The sequence below is a fragment of the Marmota flaviventris genome, chromosome 9 (genome assembly GCF_047511675.1).
Source record: "Marmota flaviventris isolate mMarFla1 chromosome 9, mMarFla1.hap1, whole genome shotgun sequence".
NCBI classification, from domain to species: Eukaryota; Metazoa; Chordata; class Mammalia; order Rodentia; family Sciuridae; genus Marmota; species Marmota flaviventris.
In genome coordinates this window covers 53,784,414-53,805,169 of record NC_092506.1, presented here as the reverse complement: position 1 = coordinate 53,805,169, position 20,756 = coordinate 53,784,414, and the positions used below count along the sequence as shown (strand labels likewise).

At 41.8% G+C, this 20,756-nt stretch overlaps 1 protein-coding gene across 1 annotated transcript in view; it reads right to left on the bottom strand.

The window, feature by feature from the left end:
• Nucleotides 1–20,756, bottom strand: part of Scube2 (signal peptide, CUB domain and EGF like domain containing 2) — a 74,779-nt gene that overhangs the window by 33,447 nt on the left and 20,576 nt on the right. The window contains exons 5-16 of the mRNA XM_071616963.1: nt 20,293–20,418; nt 17,276–17,392; nt 16,505–16,594; nt 12,150–12,266; nt 11,064–11,186; nt 7,956–8,072; nt 6,541–6,663; nt 5,979–6,095; nt 5,630–5,716; nt 3,374–3,478; nt 648–803; nt 62–268 (exon numbers count right to left, since the gene is read on the bottom strand). Coding sequence (XP_071473064.1) covers nt 62–268; nt 648–803; nt 3,374–3,478; nt 5,630–5,716; nt 5,979–6,095; nt 6,541–6,663; nt 7,956–8,072; nt 11,064–11,186; nt 12,150–12,266; nt 16,505–16,594; nt 17,276–17,392; nt 20,293–20,418 — 1,485 coding nt within the window. The remainder of the gene's footprint in view (nt 1–61; nt 269–647; nt 804–3,373; nt 3,479–5,629; nt 5,717–5,978; nt 6,096–6,540; nt 6,664–7,955; nt 8,073–11,063; nt 11,187–12,149; nt 12,267–16,504; nt 16,595–17,275; nt 17,393–20,292; nt 20,419–20,756) is intronic.

Genomic DNA, 20,756 nt, shown 5'->3' with positions numbered 1-20,756 from the left:
ACCTTTAGTGTTCACAGAGCTCAATGCAGTTCTGTAGACAGGCATGTCCTGGGCTACTCACCGCATTGGTTTTCTGTATGGCCCTGACCCACTCCACAGGACTCTGCCTGCTGTTCGGATGTTCTGGGAGACTTTTTAGTCACATCAAGGTCCATGCCTGAGAGCTGAAGGTGAAACTGCTCCCTGTGGGCAGCCTTCCTGAGCGTGCGGATGGCCTTCCGCAGCCGCTTCTCTGTTCGCTTCACAATACAGCTCAGATCACAAGAAGCTGCAGAAACAAGGACAGCAACATGGGGGGGAAGTCAGGCTGCAGTGTGTGAGGATGTCCAGACCAACTGCAGGGCCCACCAACACCCCGAGTTCCCTGTGGACCAGAAAGGGCGAGACCTGGAGGTGGGCACCTAGCAGGCTGGGCAGCATTCAATTCAAACAGAAATTTATTGACCAAAACGATAGCTTTGGGTCTTTTTGAAGCAGAGAAAATCATCAGGTTCTAAACCAATTTGTGTAGTTTGGGGGTGAAAATAAAACAGGAGATACTTCAGTGTTTGCACTACTTTCCCCCCAGGAATGATGAAAGGTAAAAGGTAAAGAAAGAAGGAGCAAGCTGTGAGAAGCCTGGCACCACGGATGGCTTTCAGACCAACCTGTCACCTCCTTTTGGTAAGTTTCACGCTCAAACTCAACAGTGATAAACATTTCCTTAGGGGTGCTTGATCGGCCAGGGGGTGCTGGGACTTGCTTGCCAGGGCTGCATGTAAGGTTTGCGTAGCGAAAGCTCTCTTTTACTGAGCTGTGCTTCTCTGTATGAAGAAACAAAATTATCGGGAGCCAAGTCCTGGCAAAGCACTCAGTTGAACATTCGCTAAAGCTCAGTAAACATTTCATTAAAACAACTCTCCAGGGACTACGTGATTAATTCCACATGGCGAGACGCTGAAAGCCCCCAGCTTGGAGCATGATGACATTTTCATCTTGAAGAGCCAGTATCGCCTCCTATATAACTTTACAATCTAGCTCTTGAAAATTCTTTTCATGGACAAATGCTGGGTGTGTCCGACTAGCCAGCCACATGTGTGGAAGAGGAGAACCAGGGGTCGTTTCACATCAAAACCCTGCTGATAGTTTGCTGAGATGTGCCCACATTCTCACAGTTGTTTTTTGTGGTTGTTGTTTTTGTTTTTTGGTACTGGGGATGGAACCAGAGATGCTTAACCACTGAGCCACATCCCCAGTCCATTTTACTTTTTGACACAGGGTCTTGCTAAATTGCTTAGGGCCTTGCTAAATTGCCCAGGCTGGCTTCAAACTTGCCTCAGTCTCCTGAGTTGCTGGGATTACAGGTAGGTGCCACCATGCCTGGCTTCACAGTTGGTTTCCTTAAAACTGGACTGTGAGGGCCCCAGCAGAGGGAATTAGTGCAGGAGCAGAAGGGAAACCAACTTCTGCTTTCAGGCAAACTGACCCTGACATAATTCTAACCAGAAGGGAGAGCTGGAAAGCATATCAACAGTGATGTCTCATTTTTATTTTTTTTTCTGTTTTGTTTTCCTTTGTCTTTTTGTGGTACTGGGGATTGAACCCCAGGGCAGGGGAGGAGGGGTGCTCTACTACTGAGCTGCATCCCAGCCCTTTTTGTTTCTTATTGCTGCTCTGGCTGGCCTCGAACTTGCCATCCTCCCTGCCCCAGCCTCCTGAGTTGCTGAGTTCACAGGTATGTGCCACCACACCCAGCTTGATGTCTCATGTTTAAATAACCAGGGGAAAAAAATGGCACAAAGAATCAACAGAACCAAACAATATCATGAAGGCATCTAGGATGACAGTGGAATTTTTGTATGTCACCAGGATTTGCATATCTCTGTTCCTGACTTTGGCAGTCTCCCATCCCAGCGACTTCCAGTGAATCTGGTGATTAATGATTGCTAACCGGAATCAAAGATCAAGCAGGTCCACATATCCACATGATTAATTTGGCTCTATTTTAAAATGTTATTTTATTGAACTGAAGAATTATCTTTGTATTCTTCTTTAACATTACAAGTATATTCAAAACAATAGCTCATCAAGAGCCAAAAGAGATAAATTTATTTCTTCTCTGTATTTTCTCCTAAAAGATGTTTTACCTTTTCATAAAATTAACTTAAAATTGTAAACTAAAAAGATATTCATCTTGAAACTTTTTCCTTTCAATTTTCCCATATCTACTTTTTTAAAGCTTTTTATTTTGAAGTTCAGATTCCTAGAAAAGTTGCTAAGATAGTATTGAGAGTTCCCACATAACCTCTACTCAGTTTACCCTGCTAACATCTTACCCTAACATCATATTTATCAAAACTAAGAAATTAGCATATTGGTGTAATCCATTAAGTAGACTCCAGACCAAATCTTTTTTCAATAATGCTTCCTTCTGGTTTAAAAGTATGAATGCTCACTAAGGAGCATATTAAAAATGTAGAAAAAATTAAAATCAATCACTTGTCATCCTCTACCCAGATATAACCATTACTCACACAGTGATCTTTCTGTTTTCCTTCCACTTCACTTTTTCATACAATTTAGATTGTATTAGATATATAGTTGTTTCTGTCCCCCTTTCCATCTTAGCATTATAACAAGGACATTTTCCTGCCATTAAACATTCTTTTAATACATATAGTTAATAGCTGCCTAATATTCCATAAAATAGAGGTACCAAAATTGATGTTGGTTAGTTACCAGCAGGAAGTCAAAGTAACTAGAGTAAGCTTTATTTTTATTTATTTATTTATTTTTTTGAGGGTAGACTGGGGAAAGAAACCTCTTAATACATAAATCCTTATTATTTTTTTATCTCCAAAAGTATCCTCTGAAATAATACAGAAAATGTGAGCTGAGGAAGAAAGAAGAGAAAGATGTTGCTTGTTTCAGTAAGGCCAATTATACTTAGATGGTATTTGTTCTGTTGAAGCCAATGGAGTCACAGTTTCCAAAAAACAGAGCAGCAGGAATGCTGGATATTACATCTTTGTTCATCAAAGCTATCATTTCTGAGCCAACCCTTTTTTTTCAAATTTCTTTGGCTTGCTCTTCAAGCAAACTCTAAGATCCAGAAAATTTAACCCAATGCAAACACACATTGCTAATTCATCTTAAGCCCTTATTGACTCCTTTGAACTCACAGGTTTTTCCTGAGCTTCATCAACTACTTTATGGAGGAAGCTCAGAAGTACAATCCCAAAAGGGTATAGGGGTGCTAAGCTAGGCTCTGCTCCCTCTGGTGACAAAAGTCCCTGGAGATGCTGAAGTTCAATCCCATCTGAAGTGCCCCTCAGACCTCCGGCTCAGGCATCACAGGCCCCTTTCCCAACACACCAGCCATCTGATTCCATACCTGGTAGTGCTGGTCGCAGACCCTCGGGAAACAGCTCAGCCTTTTTCAAACTACACTTGCCTTCATTTAACTTAAAGGTTACACTTGTCCTGATGGTGGTGACATCTTCAGAAAGAAACAAGTGAGAGAAGTTACCTTCAAAGGCAAAGGAACGGAAACACCAGGTGGATGTTGACTGGGTCCCACTGCACGGCACACCCTGAGCCCCCTCTCTCACCTGAGACCAAGAAAGGTTTGGATCATGGAATGCTCATTACCCTGGACTGGGGACACCTGGAGCTTTCTCGGTGTTACACTAATCTCCTCAGGGGAGAGATGAATGAATCCAATGTTCAAATATAACAAAGAAAGAGCCAAAAACAGCCTCCACGGTGAGATAAAAGATGAGGCTGGGGCAGGGGCTGTAGCTCAGTGGCAGAGTGCTTGCCTAGCACATGTGAGGCACAGGGTTTGATCTTTAGCACTGCATAAAAAAAAATAAACAAATAAAATAAAGGCATGATGTCCATCTACAACTATAGAAAAAAAATTTTAAAAAAAGATGAGGCCAATTTTGTTCCTGATAATGAAGTCCAATTTCTCAGTCTCAAATCTGGATAAGACCATCTAAGGAGAGAGTGAAGGGAAGACTCTCCCATGTATGCCTGCCCTGAGAGGATAGGGCTGAGGCAGCTGCCAATCCAGACATTATTAGATTTCCAGGGCCTGGCAGGGAACACAGGTCCCACTCTAAGGGGCTTTGTGCAGAATTCTGGGGGCAGTCCCAGAATCAGTCTTCACCACACATTAGGCTCTGGAATCCATGACCTACATTTGGATTCTAGATCCTTGACTTGTGATAAGAACTTGAGCAAGTTTTTATTTATTTTTTAATTACTTTTATTTTTTAAATACATGACAGCAGAATGTATCATAATTCTTATTACACATTGAGCAAGTTTTTAATCTCCCTAAGCCTCAGTTTCTTCATCTGTAAAATAGACACATTTAAGTACCTATGTTACCAGGCTGTTGTAAGGATTAAGTGTAATAATGCCAAAAAAAAAAAAGAAGTTGTTTAGCTGGCTGACTGCTACACAGTAAAAACTGAGTAGCTGTTGGCTATTTGCTTTCCCACCCTTGGGTAGCCTAAATCACCAAGGAATCATCACTGAGGAATTTGATGAAACATACCATGATGTCCACTCTGACTGGGTCCCAAACATCCAACAAAAAGGGCAGTGAATGGGACTGGAGTAATGGCTCAGTGGTAGAGGGCTTGCCTAGCATGCGTGAGGCAAAAACTCACAGGTTTTTCCTGAGCTTCATAACTACGTTATGGAAGAAGCTCAGAAGTACAACCCCCAAAAGGTTTTGATTCTCAGCACCATGTATAAATAAATAAAGGTCCTTTGACAACTTAAAAAAAAAAATATATATATATATATATATATATATATATATATATATATATATATATGTATGTATGGCAGTGAATGATAGTGCTTAAGATTCTGAACTCAGATTGCCTAGGTTCAAATCCTGGTTCTTCTATTTCTTACTGGAATTTTATCTCTCTGAGCTTCAGTGCCTTGTCTGGTTAATGAGGATACTAATAAAATTGACTCAGAGGATTGTGGTATAGATTAAATCAGTTAATACATATAATTTAGTGGGCAGCACATTTTAACTACTTGATTACTGCACAGCTTGGGTATCTATCTTTGCCCATAAAAGTAATATGGACATCAAGATGTCATATGGGCCTCATTCAGATATTCTTATGACAGAGTGACAAATGTGCATACATCTGAGCAGATAAGGCCTAATGAAAACTCTGGATCTCATTCTTAGTCTTTTGACAAATTGGAAAGGATTTGCCCTTTTGGGGGCAGAATCATTGCTCCATCTGTTCTGCCCAGGACTATCTCCATTAATGCCAGGTATCCAGGCACATTTCTTGCAGGCCCTCTGAGACATAGAGGGAATTTGGGAGACCTGAGTTTCCTAGTTCCAGAGCTCTGTGGGTCTCTGTCCAATATGTTGACCCACCAGGGTTGAACACAGTGCTGCTGAGTACACGGTGAATGTTCAATAAGTATCTGTTACATGGGTGAGTCAGATTCGAGGCACTAAGTCTGCAGACAAGAACATCTTGCAAATGCTCAAGCCTCGAGATTAAGAAAGAAAAAAACAAATCCAGTGCCCAAGAACAGCACCCTTGCATAAAGGCCACTGAACACAAGCCCCAAGAAAATACGTAGATTTGGTAATTACCCCCAAAAGCAGAGTCATTTGATTTTTGCTGTTTGCTCCTGAGAGGAGAAGAAGAGCCGCAGGTGACAGAATAGGCCTCTTGCAGTCCTGACAGACAGAATGTGAATTGTCAAATGCATAAGCAAGGTTACTATGGGCTATCCTGATGGCAGCTAAAATCACCCCCACCCCACTCTTATTTGTATCACTAGAAAAACACCCAGCATATGGGGCCTGAAAGCATGGGCCTCTGGTGGTCAAAAGTATCTGGTCAAGGACCTGAAAGGCCTTTGAGGGCTTCCAGCACCTACAGGCCAGGAAGACCTGGCCCTGGTATGAGGATCTGCCCCTGGGGACCAAACCCACTCACCTGAAGAGAGGTGAATGCCAGAGTGACATCTTAGGAAGCACCTGTCTCCTCCACCACTCTTCCCACAATGCAGGGACACATGGGGTGACACACTAGTGGACAGGAACCCCTTCACTTCTAAACAGGACAAAACACAGACACTTACAGAAAGAGAAGGACATTTTTAAGTGTGACAAGGACAGCTGAATCCCATGCACCAAAGGCCCCAAGTAAAGAAAATAAAGCTGATGCCCACACAGAACACAGACACAGGCCCCACTTCCCACCAAGGTCAAGGAGTCCCTCCCTGGTGTGCAATTTTTTTCATGCAGAAGAGCAACCAGGGAAACAGAAGTAAGTTCCAACCTACGCAGAAGCACAGAAGGAAACACCAAAGAGCCTGAAAAGTATCTCCTGTTTTTGGACTATTTAAAGACTGGCTGCTGCTGCAAAGGGGAGAAAATCTTATGGAGAAGGTCAGGGTGCTCTGGGTCCAGAGGACATGGAGCACGCAGAGCCTCCCACCTCTGGGCCAGCAGTGAGCCCCACTGGCTATGTCTGCTCTGTGGCCGGTGCCCCTTACCCACACAGTCCTTTTTATTCCAGTGGAGCTTGTACCCGGGATGGCACTGGCATTCATAGCTGCCCACTGTGTTTGCACAGACCTGCTGACAGCCTCCGTTGTTGATGCTGCACTCGTTGGTGTCTGTGGAACAAGATGCTCCCCTGTCACAGCAGCATGTCACTGAAAGGGCTGACACTATCCTTCCCTTGAGGAAGGAGCAGCAGCGACGTCACATGGTTGAAAGTCACCAAACAAAGGAAAGATGCTGACTGCCTTCAAACTTGGCACCCACTGACCACATGCCCCAAATTTCCCATTGGCATGAGCCTCACTAGGGGAGGTCTCAAGTTCCTCTGTTCACTGAACCATTGCCCAGTTAGGAAACCTCAGAAGGGACCACACTCTGCTTTCAGATGTTCAAACTTGGATACCCCACAGGCTTCTAATTTAAAACTCCATCATATTCTGTGTTGAACATCAAGGGAGTCAGAATTCAGACTCCTATTTGACTGTTGCCTCAGTTGAGGTACAGAAAACAGAAGTGGCATATACTGACTCGTGTCAACACGAGACTAAGTCCCATCAGAAGGAGGCCCCAGATTCACTTCCATATTTAGGGTACATTTTGTTAGTGTTTCTTGGCAAACTCAGTAGCTATACAGTTAGGCATGTTAAGGATGTGTTGAGGAGGAAGGAGACAACATGATCCATTCTTCTTAAGCACAGGAAAGAAAGACTAGGCAGCAAGTATTCAGGCCAGTGGTTCCCAAGTCCTGCAGATTCTCAGAATTACCTTGAAATCTGAATCTGTGTTCTCAAAGATTGCTGGGTGAATCTGATGGCCAGGGGAATGGAATGGGAGTCAGTTGGTGCTGAATCTGATTTAGACTATAGCCTGCTTGACTTCAAGGTTATGAGACTACATTGCTAAATGTGAACAGAATGGAGAGAGAAATACAATGGTTCCACTTGCAGTTCAAAGACCTAACTATGGGGCTCGGACTAAGGTTTTGTGCAGCCAGTGCTCTGCACAGCAGGAATTGGTTGGTGCCCTGCCAAGCCTCTCTGAGGACTGCAACTTTACTGTCTGATGTGAAGTTCCAGTGGACAGGGTCTCAGCTCCTGAGAGACCCTCCCACTCTCTGAATACAACCACAAGTCAATAAAGTCAAGGAAGAATCAATCCACAGCTGAAAGAGCTCAGTTTCTCTCTCTGCTCCACTTCACACCAGACATGTTAAAAGGATAAATGTGGACAGGTCCTCTTTCAGCAAATGCTTCCCTTAAGATGATGGACCTGTTGCAATTGTGCAGGGACTGTGATGTACCTTTTACCCCTACTGTAGGAAAATAAACCTTGGAGATGAGCCCTGCTCCCCACCCCCAGGACCAACTTCACCCTATCTCCCAAGCCTAGAGGACAGTCCACTCACCTCCACAGTGGGTGAAGCCATAGAGAGTGTACCCTTTGTTGCAAGCACAAGCAAATGTGCCAGGGTGGTTGATACAGCTGTGGTCACAGGTCCTATCCAAAGAGCACTCATCCACATCTGTAATTGCCAAAGGGAGAGGGCTGATGAAACCAGCTCTGACAAATGAGGGGAGAGGTTTATAATAAACGCCAGTTGCTGAGCAAGAACCCAAACAACACATGGCGGTGGGGGAGATTTCCTATTCATCCTCCTCTCTCATTTGTGTCAAAGAAAGAATTGAGCAGCCCACCATAGGTCTGCTCACTGCCAGGACCCTTATTTCCAAATTCTGTTGCAAACTGCACATACCTTTAGGTTTAATTTGTCTCTTTCACCCATACTTATTTGCAAAGATAAGTAAATGAAAGTCACATGAGATAACATACCTAAAAAAGATTTTTGAAAACTATATTATAAACAATGATACTAGCTGTACATTATTATTGTTATATTACTATTGGTAAAATAGCACCAGTAACTTTATAAGCTATGGTGAAATAAACAAAGGAAACCCTTGTGTTGGAAGTAAATCTGGTTCTCCTCTCTTTCTGATCTTCCCAGAATTAGTCTTCAGATTAACCAAGAAGCCAGTTAATCCTGGGTTTTAAAGCCCTCTGCACTAAAAGAATGTATCAACATTAATAAACTCCGTAGTTTTCTATGGCAGACATGGAAATTAGGTGGTTAAACTCTAAACTGGTTCTCCTTGACCAGTCCCTTGGTTGTGTTCCTCCCCCATAGTCCAGCACCATGTGTCCCCTATCTTCCTGGTTCAGTGAAAATGCATGTGTCCCCTATCTTCCTGGTTCAGTGTAAATGCATCCTTGGCTACGGATGGGGTTATGCACACTAGCCTCAGGAAACTGCATGTGTCTATCTAATCATCTCTTCTTGCATGGTCTGGCCCCCACGTCTTTCCTGTAGACTTCCTCAAGTCTTTAGAGGGTTTTAAAGTTACAACTTATGTCTCCAAATGGATAAACCAGGATGAGTGCAGCACTTGGTGGAAGCTAACTAGACCATTTCTACACCACTTTTTCAACACTGAATGTGCCACAAGAAACTACATTAATAAAAAACAAACATTTGGATGGATCAGGAGGAATGAAAAAGTGAAATAAAAAAGGGCAAATTCTTGCAAAATATCTTCATTCCTAGCTTTTCCCAGAAATCCTGGCAATTTTTCCAGCAAATTTGTTCTGTGCAAATATTTATTCTAGTAAGACTGATAAGTGAAAAACGAGAAAAAGTCAGTTTCTTCCCTAGTAATTGATGCCATTCTATGAAATCTGTTATTAATATCAGCCAGTTGCTGAGAAAGTGGACTCGTTCAGTAGCTGACTTTGGCAGCTCACTCTAGGCTTTCTCTTTGCCAAAAATAATGAGATCACTTTCCTAATTCCTTTTTAATGTGTTTACACAGCTTAAACAGTATTGCTTGCTCTATACATTATAAAACATTATGTGGAACAGCAAATTTGCTTTCCAAGTCAAACTGAAGAAAACCACACAATGATCATCTAGCACTAACTCACTGAATTTAAAGGAGAATATATTTGAACTGCCCGGCAAATTATGTATTAATAAAACCTAATTCACACCATACAGTTTTTTAAAAAGATAATGTTACAACTTGTTATACAAAGTGAAATCAGATCTTTACCACTGAGCTACAGTCCTAGTCTTTTCTATTTTTTGTTTTGAGACGGGCTTGCTACATTATTGAGGCTGTCCTTGAACCTGGCAATCCTCTTGCCTCAGACTCTTGAGAAGCTGGGATTACAAACTTGTGCCACCACACCTGGCCTGACTCTGATTTAATGCTGAGATTTCTAACAAGCCAAATAAGGCAGTCTTTATTCCCAGAAACACAGCAAGAACAAATGACAGCAGATCTTTTCTGAGAGTTTTTCCTGTATATTAATAGGACATAAAAGTGCTTATCTGAAACTATTTTTTTTGAGAGAGAGAGAGAATTTTTTAAATATTTATTTATTTTTTTAGTTTTCGATGGACACATCTTTGTATGTGGTGCTGAGGATCGAACCCAGGCCGCAAGCATACCAGGTGAGCATGCTACCACTTGAGCCACATCCCCAGCCCTGTTTATCTGAAACTATTAATGATAACATGCCCCAAGACAGCTTCCCACCACCCAAAACAATTGTTAATACCAATGACTGCTGCCAAAGGAAGTTTCCTTGCTGTCCACCTTATGTGGGAAGGATGTATTTGAAAAGGGGTCTGTAATACTGCTTAAAAACCAACCAGTGTCTCTACCACACAACCCCCTCCCTCCATCTCTAACCTTCTTCTAAGCATCAAAGGCTGGTTATTCAAAACAAGAACTATAGGAAGAGACCAGCCGGTTCATGGTCTTGGTTATGAACCCATCTTTTGGCTAGGAAGGTGTGTTCTCTAATTCTACAGATTTTTGCTAAAATACCTTTTTTGTCATCAGGTCAATAACATGAAAATAATTCTTAAAAAAGGAAAATTATCCATATCTCAACACCCTGATGCAACCCTGTTTGCACTGCATTTCATTCCATTTCAAGCAGTGAGTGCTGCTGTAGTCACATCAGGTGGATTCTTTGAGGTGTTCTTTTTTTTTTTTTTTTTTTCGTACCAGGGATTGAATCCAAGGGTGCTTAACCACTTAGCCACATCCCCAGTCCTTTTTATTTTTTATTTTGAGACAGGGTCTCACTAGGTTGCTTACAGCCTTGCCAAGTTGCTGAGGCTGACTTTGAACCTGAGATTCTCCTGCCTCAGCCTCCAGAGCTGCTGGGATTACAGGCGTGTGCCACCATGCCCAGCTGAGATGTTCTAATCATTAATAACTTAATTTCCAAAATATACCTGTGAGCTACATTCTTGCTTTTATTCTACCTATCAGATGAAATAAGTGAAGCCCAAGTTAGAAGTTGGATTAGTGACTCTTGTCAGGAAACCAGTTGAGCCAGAGTCTACTGGGGAATGTGGGGTGGGGGGCGGAGAGGTGGGTAACATCTTCTCTGTTCCAACCAGAGGACCATTGCAGAGCACTGCTACATTTTCAGCACATACCTTGGCAAGACTTCTCATCAGTTAATAATTTAAATCCTTTTGTGCAGCTACAATCAAAACTGCCCACAGTATTTTTGCAGAAGTGATCACAACCTCCATTTCGGATCTGGCACTCATCAATATCTGTAACAGACAGGCAACAGCAAACCAGAGAGCAAAATTGCCTTGCTTCCCACAAATCCCCCAAGTGCTGTTGTGTGTGCTCATTATTCTCTGAAATAAAAACAGATCCTGAAAAGCATTTAAAAATGTTTGCTAATGTTTTTAATCTTATATGTTTTCTTGTCTGGCTGAACCAGTTTTGAAAGACAGCGTCATTCAAACTGACTTCCGATGCCCTTAACAAGTATTAAGGAAACAAACAGTGGGAACGAGTAGTGATGCCCCATTGTATTTCCATGCTTGTAGTACTCTCTCAAGATAAGATATAGTTCCCATTAGTAAACATTCTATTCTAGATTAATGATTAAAGTTATAAGGGACTAGAGCATTTGTTTTGGCAAATTACACAATGATCAAATGGCCCCAACGTTTTTAAATGATTCCTGATACTCAATCTTATCTGTTCTCAGTTTTATCTCATATCTATTTTTTATCATGCTAAAGAACTAATCCTTTGTACTCTTGCCTGTGAAATACTAGCAAGTTAATGGAATCTGTCTTCATCAGTATAAGTTAATGGTACAGTTATTCATTAAGTTCTCTGGATAATAATCTTGACTGTTATTTACATAATAATTTTGAGGCTATTATTTATGATAGGTTGATATTATCTCCTGCCAATGAATGTTTCCTTGAACTGACTTTTTCTAATAAGGCCACTGCCTGCATTGGATTATTTGATCCTTGTAGAGGCTGACCTTCTCAACAGTTAGTGTAATTAAGTTGATTTTAATTAAGCTTACTCAATTATAACCGTCCACTAGCCCAGAGAAGAAAAGCTCACATCAATATGAATCATAAGCAAATCTGGAGTCATTTGAAGGTCATGGAGGGAAAGCCCTGGTTCTATTGCACACATCAGCAGTACGGGACCCTCTCCAGAAGAGGGTGTACAGACCCTCCACCCCCATAGGTGAAGACTACCTTTACATGTCTTCCCATCCAACTGGAGAGTGAATCCCACTGGACAACTGCAGTGAACACCTGTTGAAGTATCCTTGCAAGTACGATCACAGCCTCCATTGTTGACAGCACATGTTTCTGACAAGGAGGTAGAAAAGGCAGTTAGCTTCCCAAAGAAGTGCTGATATGGTTGTTAATGTTTGACAAAGCTTGTGAAAGCCAGAAAGCATGGTGGAATGGTTAGTCACACCTTAAGTCTCTGCTACATGCAGTTAAGATAGAGGAAAAGCAGGTGCAGCTTCCACCCATCTAAATGGGGTATATTTCTGGAGGAAGAGTGTCAGGATGACCAGAGGAGTAAAGATGTCTCCTAACCTACAGAACCATTCCCCACTCCAGGTAGACTTAAAGTCACTAACAATTCCTGATGTCTGGGTATGGTGGCACATGCCTGTAATCCCAGCAGCTAGGAGGCTGAGGTAGGATTGCAAGTTCAAGGCCAGCTGGAGCAACTTGGCAAGAAAAAAATTTAAAAAAATAAAAGGAACTGGGGATTTAACTCACTGGTAAAAAACGTCCCTGAGTTCAATACCCAGTAAAAAAAAAAAAAAAAAAAAAAAAAAAAAAGGTTCCTGATGATCCATAACCAGCAAACTGCTAAGAATGATCACCTCTGGCAGGCGAGATGAGAGTGCAGTGCAAAGGGGAATGTTCTTTTCTGAATCCCAAATCTTCTTTTTTCAGTCTTAGTAATGGACACAGCAAGAGAGGGTAAATAAGTACTGCCCACCCCAGCCATGCCATTTTTAAAACTAATGACTTAAATTGCCTGTCAAGTAAATGAAAAATAAGCCATATTAGTTATATTGCAACTATGTAGAGGAGGAACAATAAGCAAAGGGCCTGCTAGTTCTGCATTTCACAACAGTTATTCCAAGTAACAGGAAAGTGAGACTCGACATTCATTCCATTGTTGGCATCTAGACACATAGAACATCATTTTACTTCCATGACTACAGAATTTGAAACCCTGGGGAAACAAGTTGAGTTCTAATTAAAAAGACATCAGTAATATATATGTTTTTCTATATTTCCTCTCAAAAACCTCACTAAAATGGGAGTAAATCAATTTTTTATAGTATAAATCCTTAAGGACAAGAAAGGAAGAAGAGACAACAGATGAAAGATATCAAATATTTTGGAAGTGGCATGTCAATGGAGGAACAGTAACTGGCACAACAGAACGCTAAATTCTAGGAATCTGCAGAAGGGCTACCTATAAGTAGCAAAACTCACTTGAATAACAGAATCAAAGAATGGTCCAAATTGGAGGAATTGGAGGTGTCAAGTTACTCTAGAAGCAGAGGTAAAGATGGAGTTAAAATAGAAGGATAATTGAGAGTCTGTATAAGAGGCAGACAAACCCCCAGAGCTCCTTCTTAATTCTGAACAGTCATGTGACTACCTCTTTCCTAATCTGGCTACAGCAAGAGGAGTTTATGCTTTGGAGAAGCTGGACCAGAGAAGTGCCAGGAATAGCAGAGGAGGAGAGGGAGGAAGGGTCGGGTAAAAGTTTATTCCCTGAGAAGAGAGATCTTTAGCCCACAGCCTCCCATACCAGCTCCTAGAAGGCTGGCAGCTAAGTTTAAATTCTCTAGGCAGGAGATGGAAGGAATCCTGTCTAGCTAAATTGACCTGCCTAAGTAAAAAGATTTATAAGTACTGGTATTCGAGGATCTTTAAATGAAACAGTTAAGTCACTTCTAATCACCTAAACATGAAGTCCACTGGCCAACAGAATATTCAATTGGCTTTTTTAAAATATTTTTTTAGTTGTAGCTGGACACAATACCTTTATTTTATTTATTCATTTATTTTTTATGTGGTGCTGAGGATCGAACCCAGCAGCTCACATGTGCTAGGCAAGCACTCCACCATGAGCCACAGCCCTGGCCCCTCCAATTAGCTTTTTAGATTCACAATTAAATGTGAAAAAATCAGTCAAGAATCACTAGACTGCTGGGCATAGTGGCATATACCTGTAATCCCAGTGACTTGGAAAGTTGAGGCAGGAGAATCTCAACTTCTAGGCCAGCCTGGGCAACTAAACCACACTCTGTTTCAAATTTTTAAAAAATTTTTAAAAATGGTCTGGGGATATAGCTCATTGGTAAAGTACCTCTGGGTTCAACCCCCTAGGTTAAAAAACAAAAACAAACAAACAAAAAAACACCACATATTTTAGGAAAGCCTCTACATGTGAAATACATATACCAAGTCAAACAGGGAAAAAGAAATTTGGAGGAAAAAGAGAAGTTAAAATCTTCTCATTTCCTCAGAGAGATAAGAGAAGCATTCATGAAGTGAAAATAAGTTTCTACAACAAAAGACCAAATAAAATTCCTGAAAAATTAAAATATGAAATCAGAAGTTATATATATCCTGTAGAAAGATTAAAAGAAAAAAGTGAAAAAAATTTCTAGAAAGTAGGAAAAAAATACAAAGAAGTAAAAAGAGAAGAAAAGTAAATAATCAATTTGGGAGTTAAAGCAGTCAACCAGTAGGAGTTCCAGAGACAAAGAACAGAGAAAATAGAGTAAAGAAAATTTCTCAGAACCAAGGAACCTGAATGCCCATCTTGAAGAGGCCTACTAAGTACTCAGCATGTGGGAAAATTCACAGTTGAGGGATATACTGTGAAATTTCATTTGTTGTACTGACAAGGACAAGACTTGGGATCCTCCAAAACAGAGCAGCAGAGAGAATTCCTAGGCTGCTGGGAAAGGACTTGCTGAGAGAGGAGCTGTGGGCAGGAGCTGGGCCTCCTAGAGCAGGGAAGCCTCAGGCTAGGCTGGCCAGAGAAGGGAACCCAGTTAGGAAGCATCCTGCTGTATTTGAACACACTGCAAAGGGTTTTAGAAAGCTGTGCAAGAGATTTGCCAAAGAATTGGAAGGAGGTATTTAGAAAATTAACCAAAGAAAATACAATCATATCTCATGGTGTGACTCGGGGTAAATCCTATGTAGCTATGGGTCATCACAAGAACATAAACACATAATATTGACTTAAATTGTGATAGAACACTATTAAGGGCATGGGTGAGAGGATAGATGTGCAAGTGTGCTGGAGGAGGGGAAGCAGGGAGGGATAAAACCTAATCTTCCACAACGGGAAGTCAAAAGCTACACCTGAAACTGACACATCAAGAAATAGCAAAAAGTGGGCTAGGGTTGTGGCTCAGCAGGAGAGTGCTGGCCTAGCAAGTGCGAGGCCCTGGGTTCGATCCTCAGCACCACATAAAAATAAATAAAATAAAGGTATTGCATCCAACTACAACTGAAAAAAAAAGAAAATAAATAAATAGCAAAAAGTGCACACTTCATTTTTTCAGACCTTGGGTAAGGATGAGCAAAAAGAAAACACTAAGAGAATTGAGAATTATGGCCTCTGGAAAAAGGGCTGAGGAAATGAGAAGGTCTGAGATAAGGAAATTATATATTTCATTATAAGCTAAGTGGTAATTAAGGTTTTATAGAATTAATGTATACTATTTTAATTTTAAGACAAATTTAAATTAATTTTAAAGAGCAGAAAAGTTACCTGCTTGGTAACCGATGACTGTTCATTGTCATACCTATTATAATCCAGAAGCTGTCAAAAGATCAGTTTTGTTTAGATAGAGCCAAACTCCCCAGAATAATGTCAAAAGAACTGTCTGGTCCCCATCCTTATGGTCACCGCCTCGACTTCTCTTTCATCTCCAGCTTGACTGTCAGGCCTACTGGCAAACCATCCCACATCCCACAGCCAAGTGCCACTCTTCTCCATTCATCTCCCCTACCACTAACACTGGCTGAGTCAGAAATGGAAGACTCAGTGGACACAAAAACTGACAAATAACCATGCTAAGCTGGAGGCTGCCCAAAGCGCCTCTCTCATTATAGCAACTCAGAAGGCAGGGAACTGGCATCCCCTGGCCACCCACTAAGTCCCAGGCCCTGGACTCTGGGCCCTTTTGCATATTATTATCTTAACTGAGCTTCCTGATAAGCCTAAGAGGTAGATTCTATTACATCCATTTTAAAGAAAGACCTAGAGTCAGAGTCTCAGGGCAGTTTGCCAAGTGTCACAGCTAGTTGGGGCAATGCTAGGACATTGACTTGATTATTCTGAAGGATTGGCCAGCACTCTTCCCACAGTCCCCTGACCTTGGATGGTGACTAAGCAACAGCAGTGGGAGAAGAACAGACACACCCTGGCTTTGCAGCTCACCCTAGTCCAGCTGGTTGAGGGTACGTGGCCCCCAACCTCAGGCCTGATGCAGTGAGCTGAGAAGGAAAAGGGACAATGGCAGTGGCCAGGGGAGGGTGCCTACCCATGAGCAGCCTCCGTTTCACACGCTTATCCCCATCTGCCACTGATGTGGCATTGTTCTCTGTCACCTCCAGGGCAGTGTCCTCTCGCTCTACAAGAGAAGCAAAAGACCACAGTTCTCAGGCTGAATGAGTCACATTATTTATTCCTTCAGCAACCATTTCTGCTAAAATCCCAGACACAAGAACAATGTAAAATGTGTGACTCTGTTCACTCAATAAAAATGTGCTATAATGAGGCTCTGAGAGAAACACTGTGTGTTAAATGGCCGCAGATCCTTATAAATGTTAAATGTAGAAAAGGTTTTGGAAGTATATTGCACTGACCAAAGAGACACTAGGGAATGCAAGCTTCAGCTCACTCCAGTAACCTTAGTTCAGAACAAAAAAGAACTTGAGCCTGGAAATCTCTAAAATAGAACTAGCAAAGGACAGACATCCCACCAGAAATATGCATCCCTGGCTCCTGCTGACTGTAAAGCTTGCTGCATTATCACAAACAGCTAGCTCTAACTTTGTGTTGTCCTGGCCCTTTGGGATGTGTTTTCCAGGTGAAGGAGGAAGGGCTTTCCAAGGTCTCACAGGGAGAGAGGGGGACCTCCAGCCCAGAACTAGGCCATTCCCACTGCACCATTGAAGCAGCAGTGCCTGTTTGGGGCCAGATGCACCAGAAATACCCTGCATCTAGCACTAAACTCCAATGAGGGTAAGGTGAAGGTTAGCAGTGGGTAGGCTGGGGCAGACTCTCACCCAGTGTGGGGACTACCACTCACCAAGGCAGCTCCTCCCATCTGTGTGCAACTTGTACTGTGGATGGCAGCTACACTCGGGCCCTTCAGCCGTGTCTTCGCAGGAGTGCTGACACCCACCATTTCCATGGTTACAGGTCACTGAGAGCAAAATGCATCAATATATAAAGCACTGAGGTTTCCACAACCAGGGTTGTTTGCTTTGGAGGAACTCTGATTTTTACTCTGCAAGTATTTGAGGGCCTAGTGCATGCCAGGCTCTGTGCATAAAAGAGAGAATTCCCATTCAGGCCTTGTCCATGGCTGCCTAAGCAGATAGTCATAGAACAAATCATAGAAATAAATGCTGAAACATAAGTTTGAACAAAGTCATGTGGGAGGGTGAAGATGGCAGAGTTGGGAGGAATTATACTAAGAGATTCTAGGCTATTGCTCTGCTCTAACTAATGAATTTTGCCTGTATGAGGCTTTGCGAAATGCCATAGCACTTCATATCTGGAGTAAACTGACAATATTTAATTTGTACATATATGTTAGGATTACTCTCAGACTCCATCTGGATTTGTTAAAATGGAAGATACTCAGAGGAGATGATGATTCTTTGCACATAGTTAATGCATCATTAACCAATAATTATGAAGACTGTGTATGAACGCATTGATGACAGGCCAAAAAATAAATTAAAAATGTCAACTACCAGGCTATCTGCTCATCAAACTATTAACAGAGTCACCTCTGGCAAAGGAAATGGGAGAAGGAAATTACTTTAGAGTGTCTGAATTTTTACATCGGCCTTTGCAATTTTTCTAATTTAAGAGAACTAATTACACATTTGAGATGTGAGAAAGCAGCTGTTCTGTGATTATAGCTATGTGAAAATTCTTTATGCACATGAATGACAACCAAACAGGAATATGAAAAAATCAAAATAACTAGTTATATAGTAGGATTCTGGACCTTGCTTTTTTTTTTTTTTTTTAATTCTCCAAATGTTTTTGTTTGATTATTTGAATGTTAAAGAATATTGAATCTTTAAACAGTGACAACTTAAAAGCATTTAAAATTTTTAAAAACAAGTTAATAGGTACTCTACCTCTAGCTACTGGCTCCTGGAAAACTGAAATGCTGAGAGTCTCATTCCATGGGTGCGTCTTGGGGGGTCTGGGCCCTCCTTTGAAGCTTTGGAGGCAGAAGTGGTTTCTGCTCTGCCCCTGAAAGCCCTCAAAGACAGCCTCACTTTAGGAGGCTGTAAGAGCCTGTCAAAGCCTGTTATTTGAGGGTGATGGTGGCACCAGCCATGGTTTGGCAAGCTTTGAGGTAAACCCATCTCCTCATTTCTTAACCACTAAGGTCTCCTCACTGCAAATGACTATCCGTAGCAGTATTCTCTCTGCATAAATAGTGGTTAGGAACACCATTAATTGCCATTCGTTTCCCATTGGGGTTTTGCTACCACAACCATTGTGCAGCAGCTGTGTCCACCATTTACTTATTCGTTATACACCACTTTATACACCACCATTTACTTATTCGTTAAACCAGTGCATATTGAATACATCCTGCAGTAGATACCAGAGAAGACTAAAAAGCAAAAAGGGAGATAAAGTCCTGGATTGGAATGGCTTATAACTGGGGAGACAGATATTTGAAAACACAATTCAAACCAAAATGTCACACACTATGAGAAAGAAACAAAGTGCTATGGGAACCAAAATACAAAACAGCTGCCACTAGGAAGGCTTCTGAGACACTGAAGTATGGAGATTAAGAGCACAGCCTTAGAGTCAGGAGGACCTAAGTTTGAAACTAACTTCCCACTTACTCACAAGGGGATCTTGTTGCTTTATCTTCGCTACAGTTTTCTCAACTAAAATTGGGAGTAATAATACTTAGGTCATAGAGTGATGCTTATAAAAATTAATGGGGAGGCACACACCCGTAATCCCAGCTCCCAGGAGACTGAGGCAGGAGAATTACAAGTTTGAGGGCAGCCTGGTAACCTAGCAAGATCCTGTCTCAAAATAAAAAATAAAAAGGGCTGGGGATATAGTTCAGTGATAGAGAAAGCCAGGGTTATATCCCCAATACTGCCAAAATAATAATAATAATAATTGTTGTTGTTGTTGTTGATGTGGAATACCTTGAGAAAAGACTTTACACATAATAAATGCTCCAAAAACTGTAGGTGTGTTCTTTGTCATTATTAGAAGTTAGGTGGGATGTTGAAGATTGAACCAAAGTTCACCACACTAGGACTGGAGGAGGGCTTGAAAAGGTTGACAGGCATCAAAGAAGATGAGGCACCCCCCAAAAGGCAATGAGTTTAGAGTTTGGGAAAAGGAGGCAGATGAGACTTATAAAGAAAGCAGGGATCAGGTAGCCAGGAGCTATAACTGCCAGATAAGAAAATTTTATTTTATACTGTGGGAAGAAGAAGAGCTGACCCCCTAAATTCACACTCTTTCTTTCTTTTCTTTTTTTTCAGTTGTAGATGGACACAATATCTTTATTTTATTTATTTATTTTTATATGGTGCTAAGGATTGAACTCAGTACCTAACATGTGCTAGGTAAGCACTCTACCACTGAGCTATAACCCCAGCCCAACATTCACACTCTTTACTCCCTAATTTCATTTCCTTCTAAGTAGTTCTTTTTAAAATAGCATTCCCCAGTGACCTGGGATGCTGAAGCAGGAGGACTGCAAGTTCAAGGCAAGCCTCAGCAACTTAACAAGGCCCAGAGCCACTTAGCAAGACCTGTCTCAAAATAAAAAAATAAAAAGGGCTGGGGATGTAGCTCAGTATTAAGTGCTCCTAGGTTAAATCCCCAGTACTAATTAATTAGTTAGTTAGTTAATTAATTAAATAGCATTCCCCTTTCCTACAGAGACTACCCTCATGCAGTGAACCAAGCACTGGATAGAGGACAGCACTTGTGCCAACTGCCTTCCCCGTGCCAGGAGATATTCATGCTGAGCTATGGAAGGTAGCCTCTGGGGTATGATGTCCCTCATACAGCTGAGTTCCAGACCATACTTACAAATGCAGTCTCTCTGGTTCTTGGCCAGCTCAAAACCAGGCCTACACTCGCAGGCAACACTGCCCTTCGGTGCCTCCTTGCAGATGTGACTACAGCCATGATCCTTATTCATGCAGCTCAGGCCCTCTGCAAAACAGTAGCATGCATCAGGTGATCCAGTAGTGGTCAGGATCCTGAGGATTCTGCAGAGGAGCTCCAAGAGACTGGTGGAATGGGAGGTAGGAAGCTAGGCCATAAACCTGCCCTCCTGGGTCTCTATCTGCTCCACATTTTAAAAGAATATTTCAAAATAAGCTAGGTAAATTAACAGAAACACAATGTTTTTTTTTTTTTAATCACCCAAGAGACATGATGTTTCAACTCTCCTAGAGGTGGGAGCCCTCCTCAATAACCTGGAATACTCTTCTGGGTGTGGTATCTGAGCCTGCTTACCCCAGGAACTAGGACCCAAACTTTTATCTCTG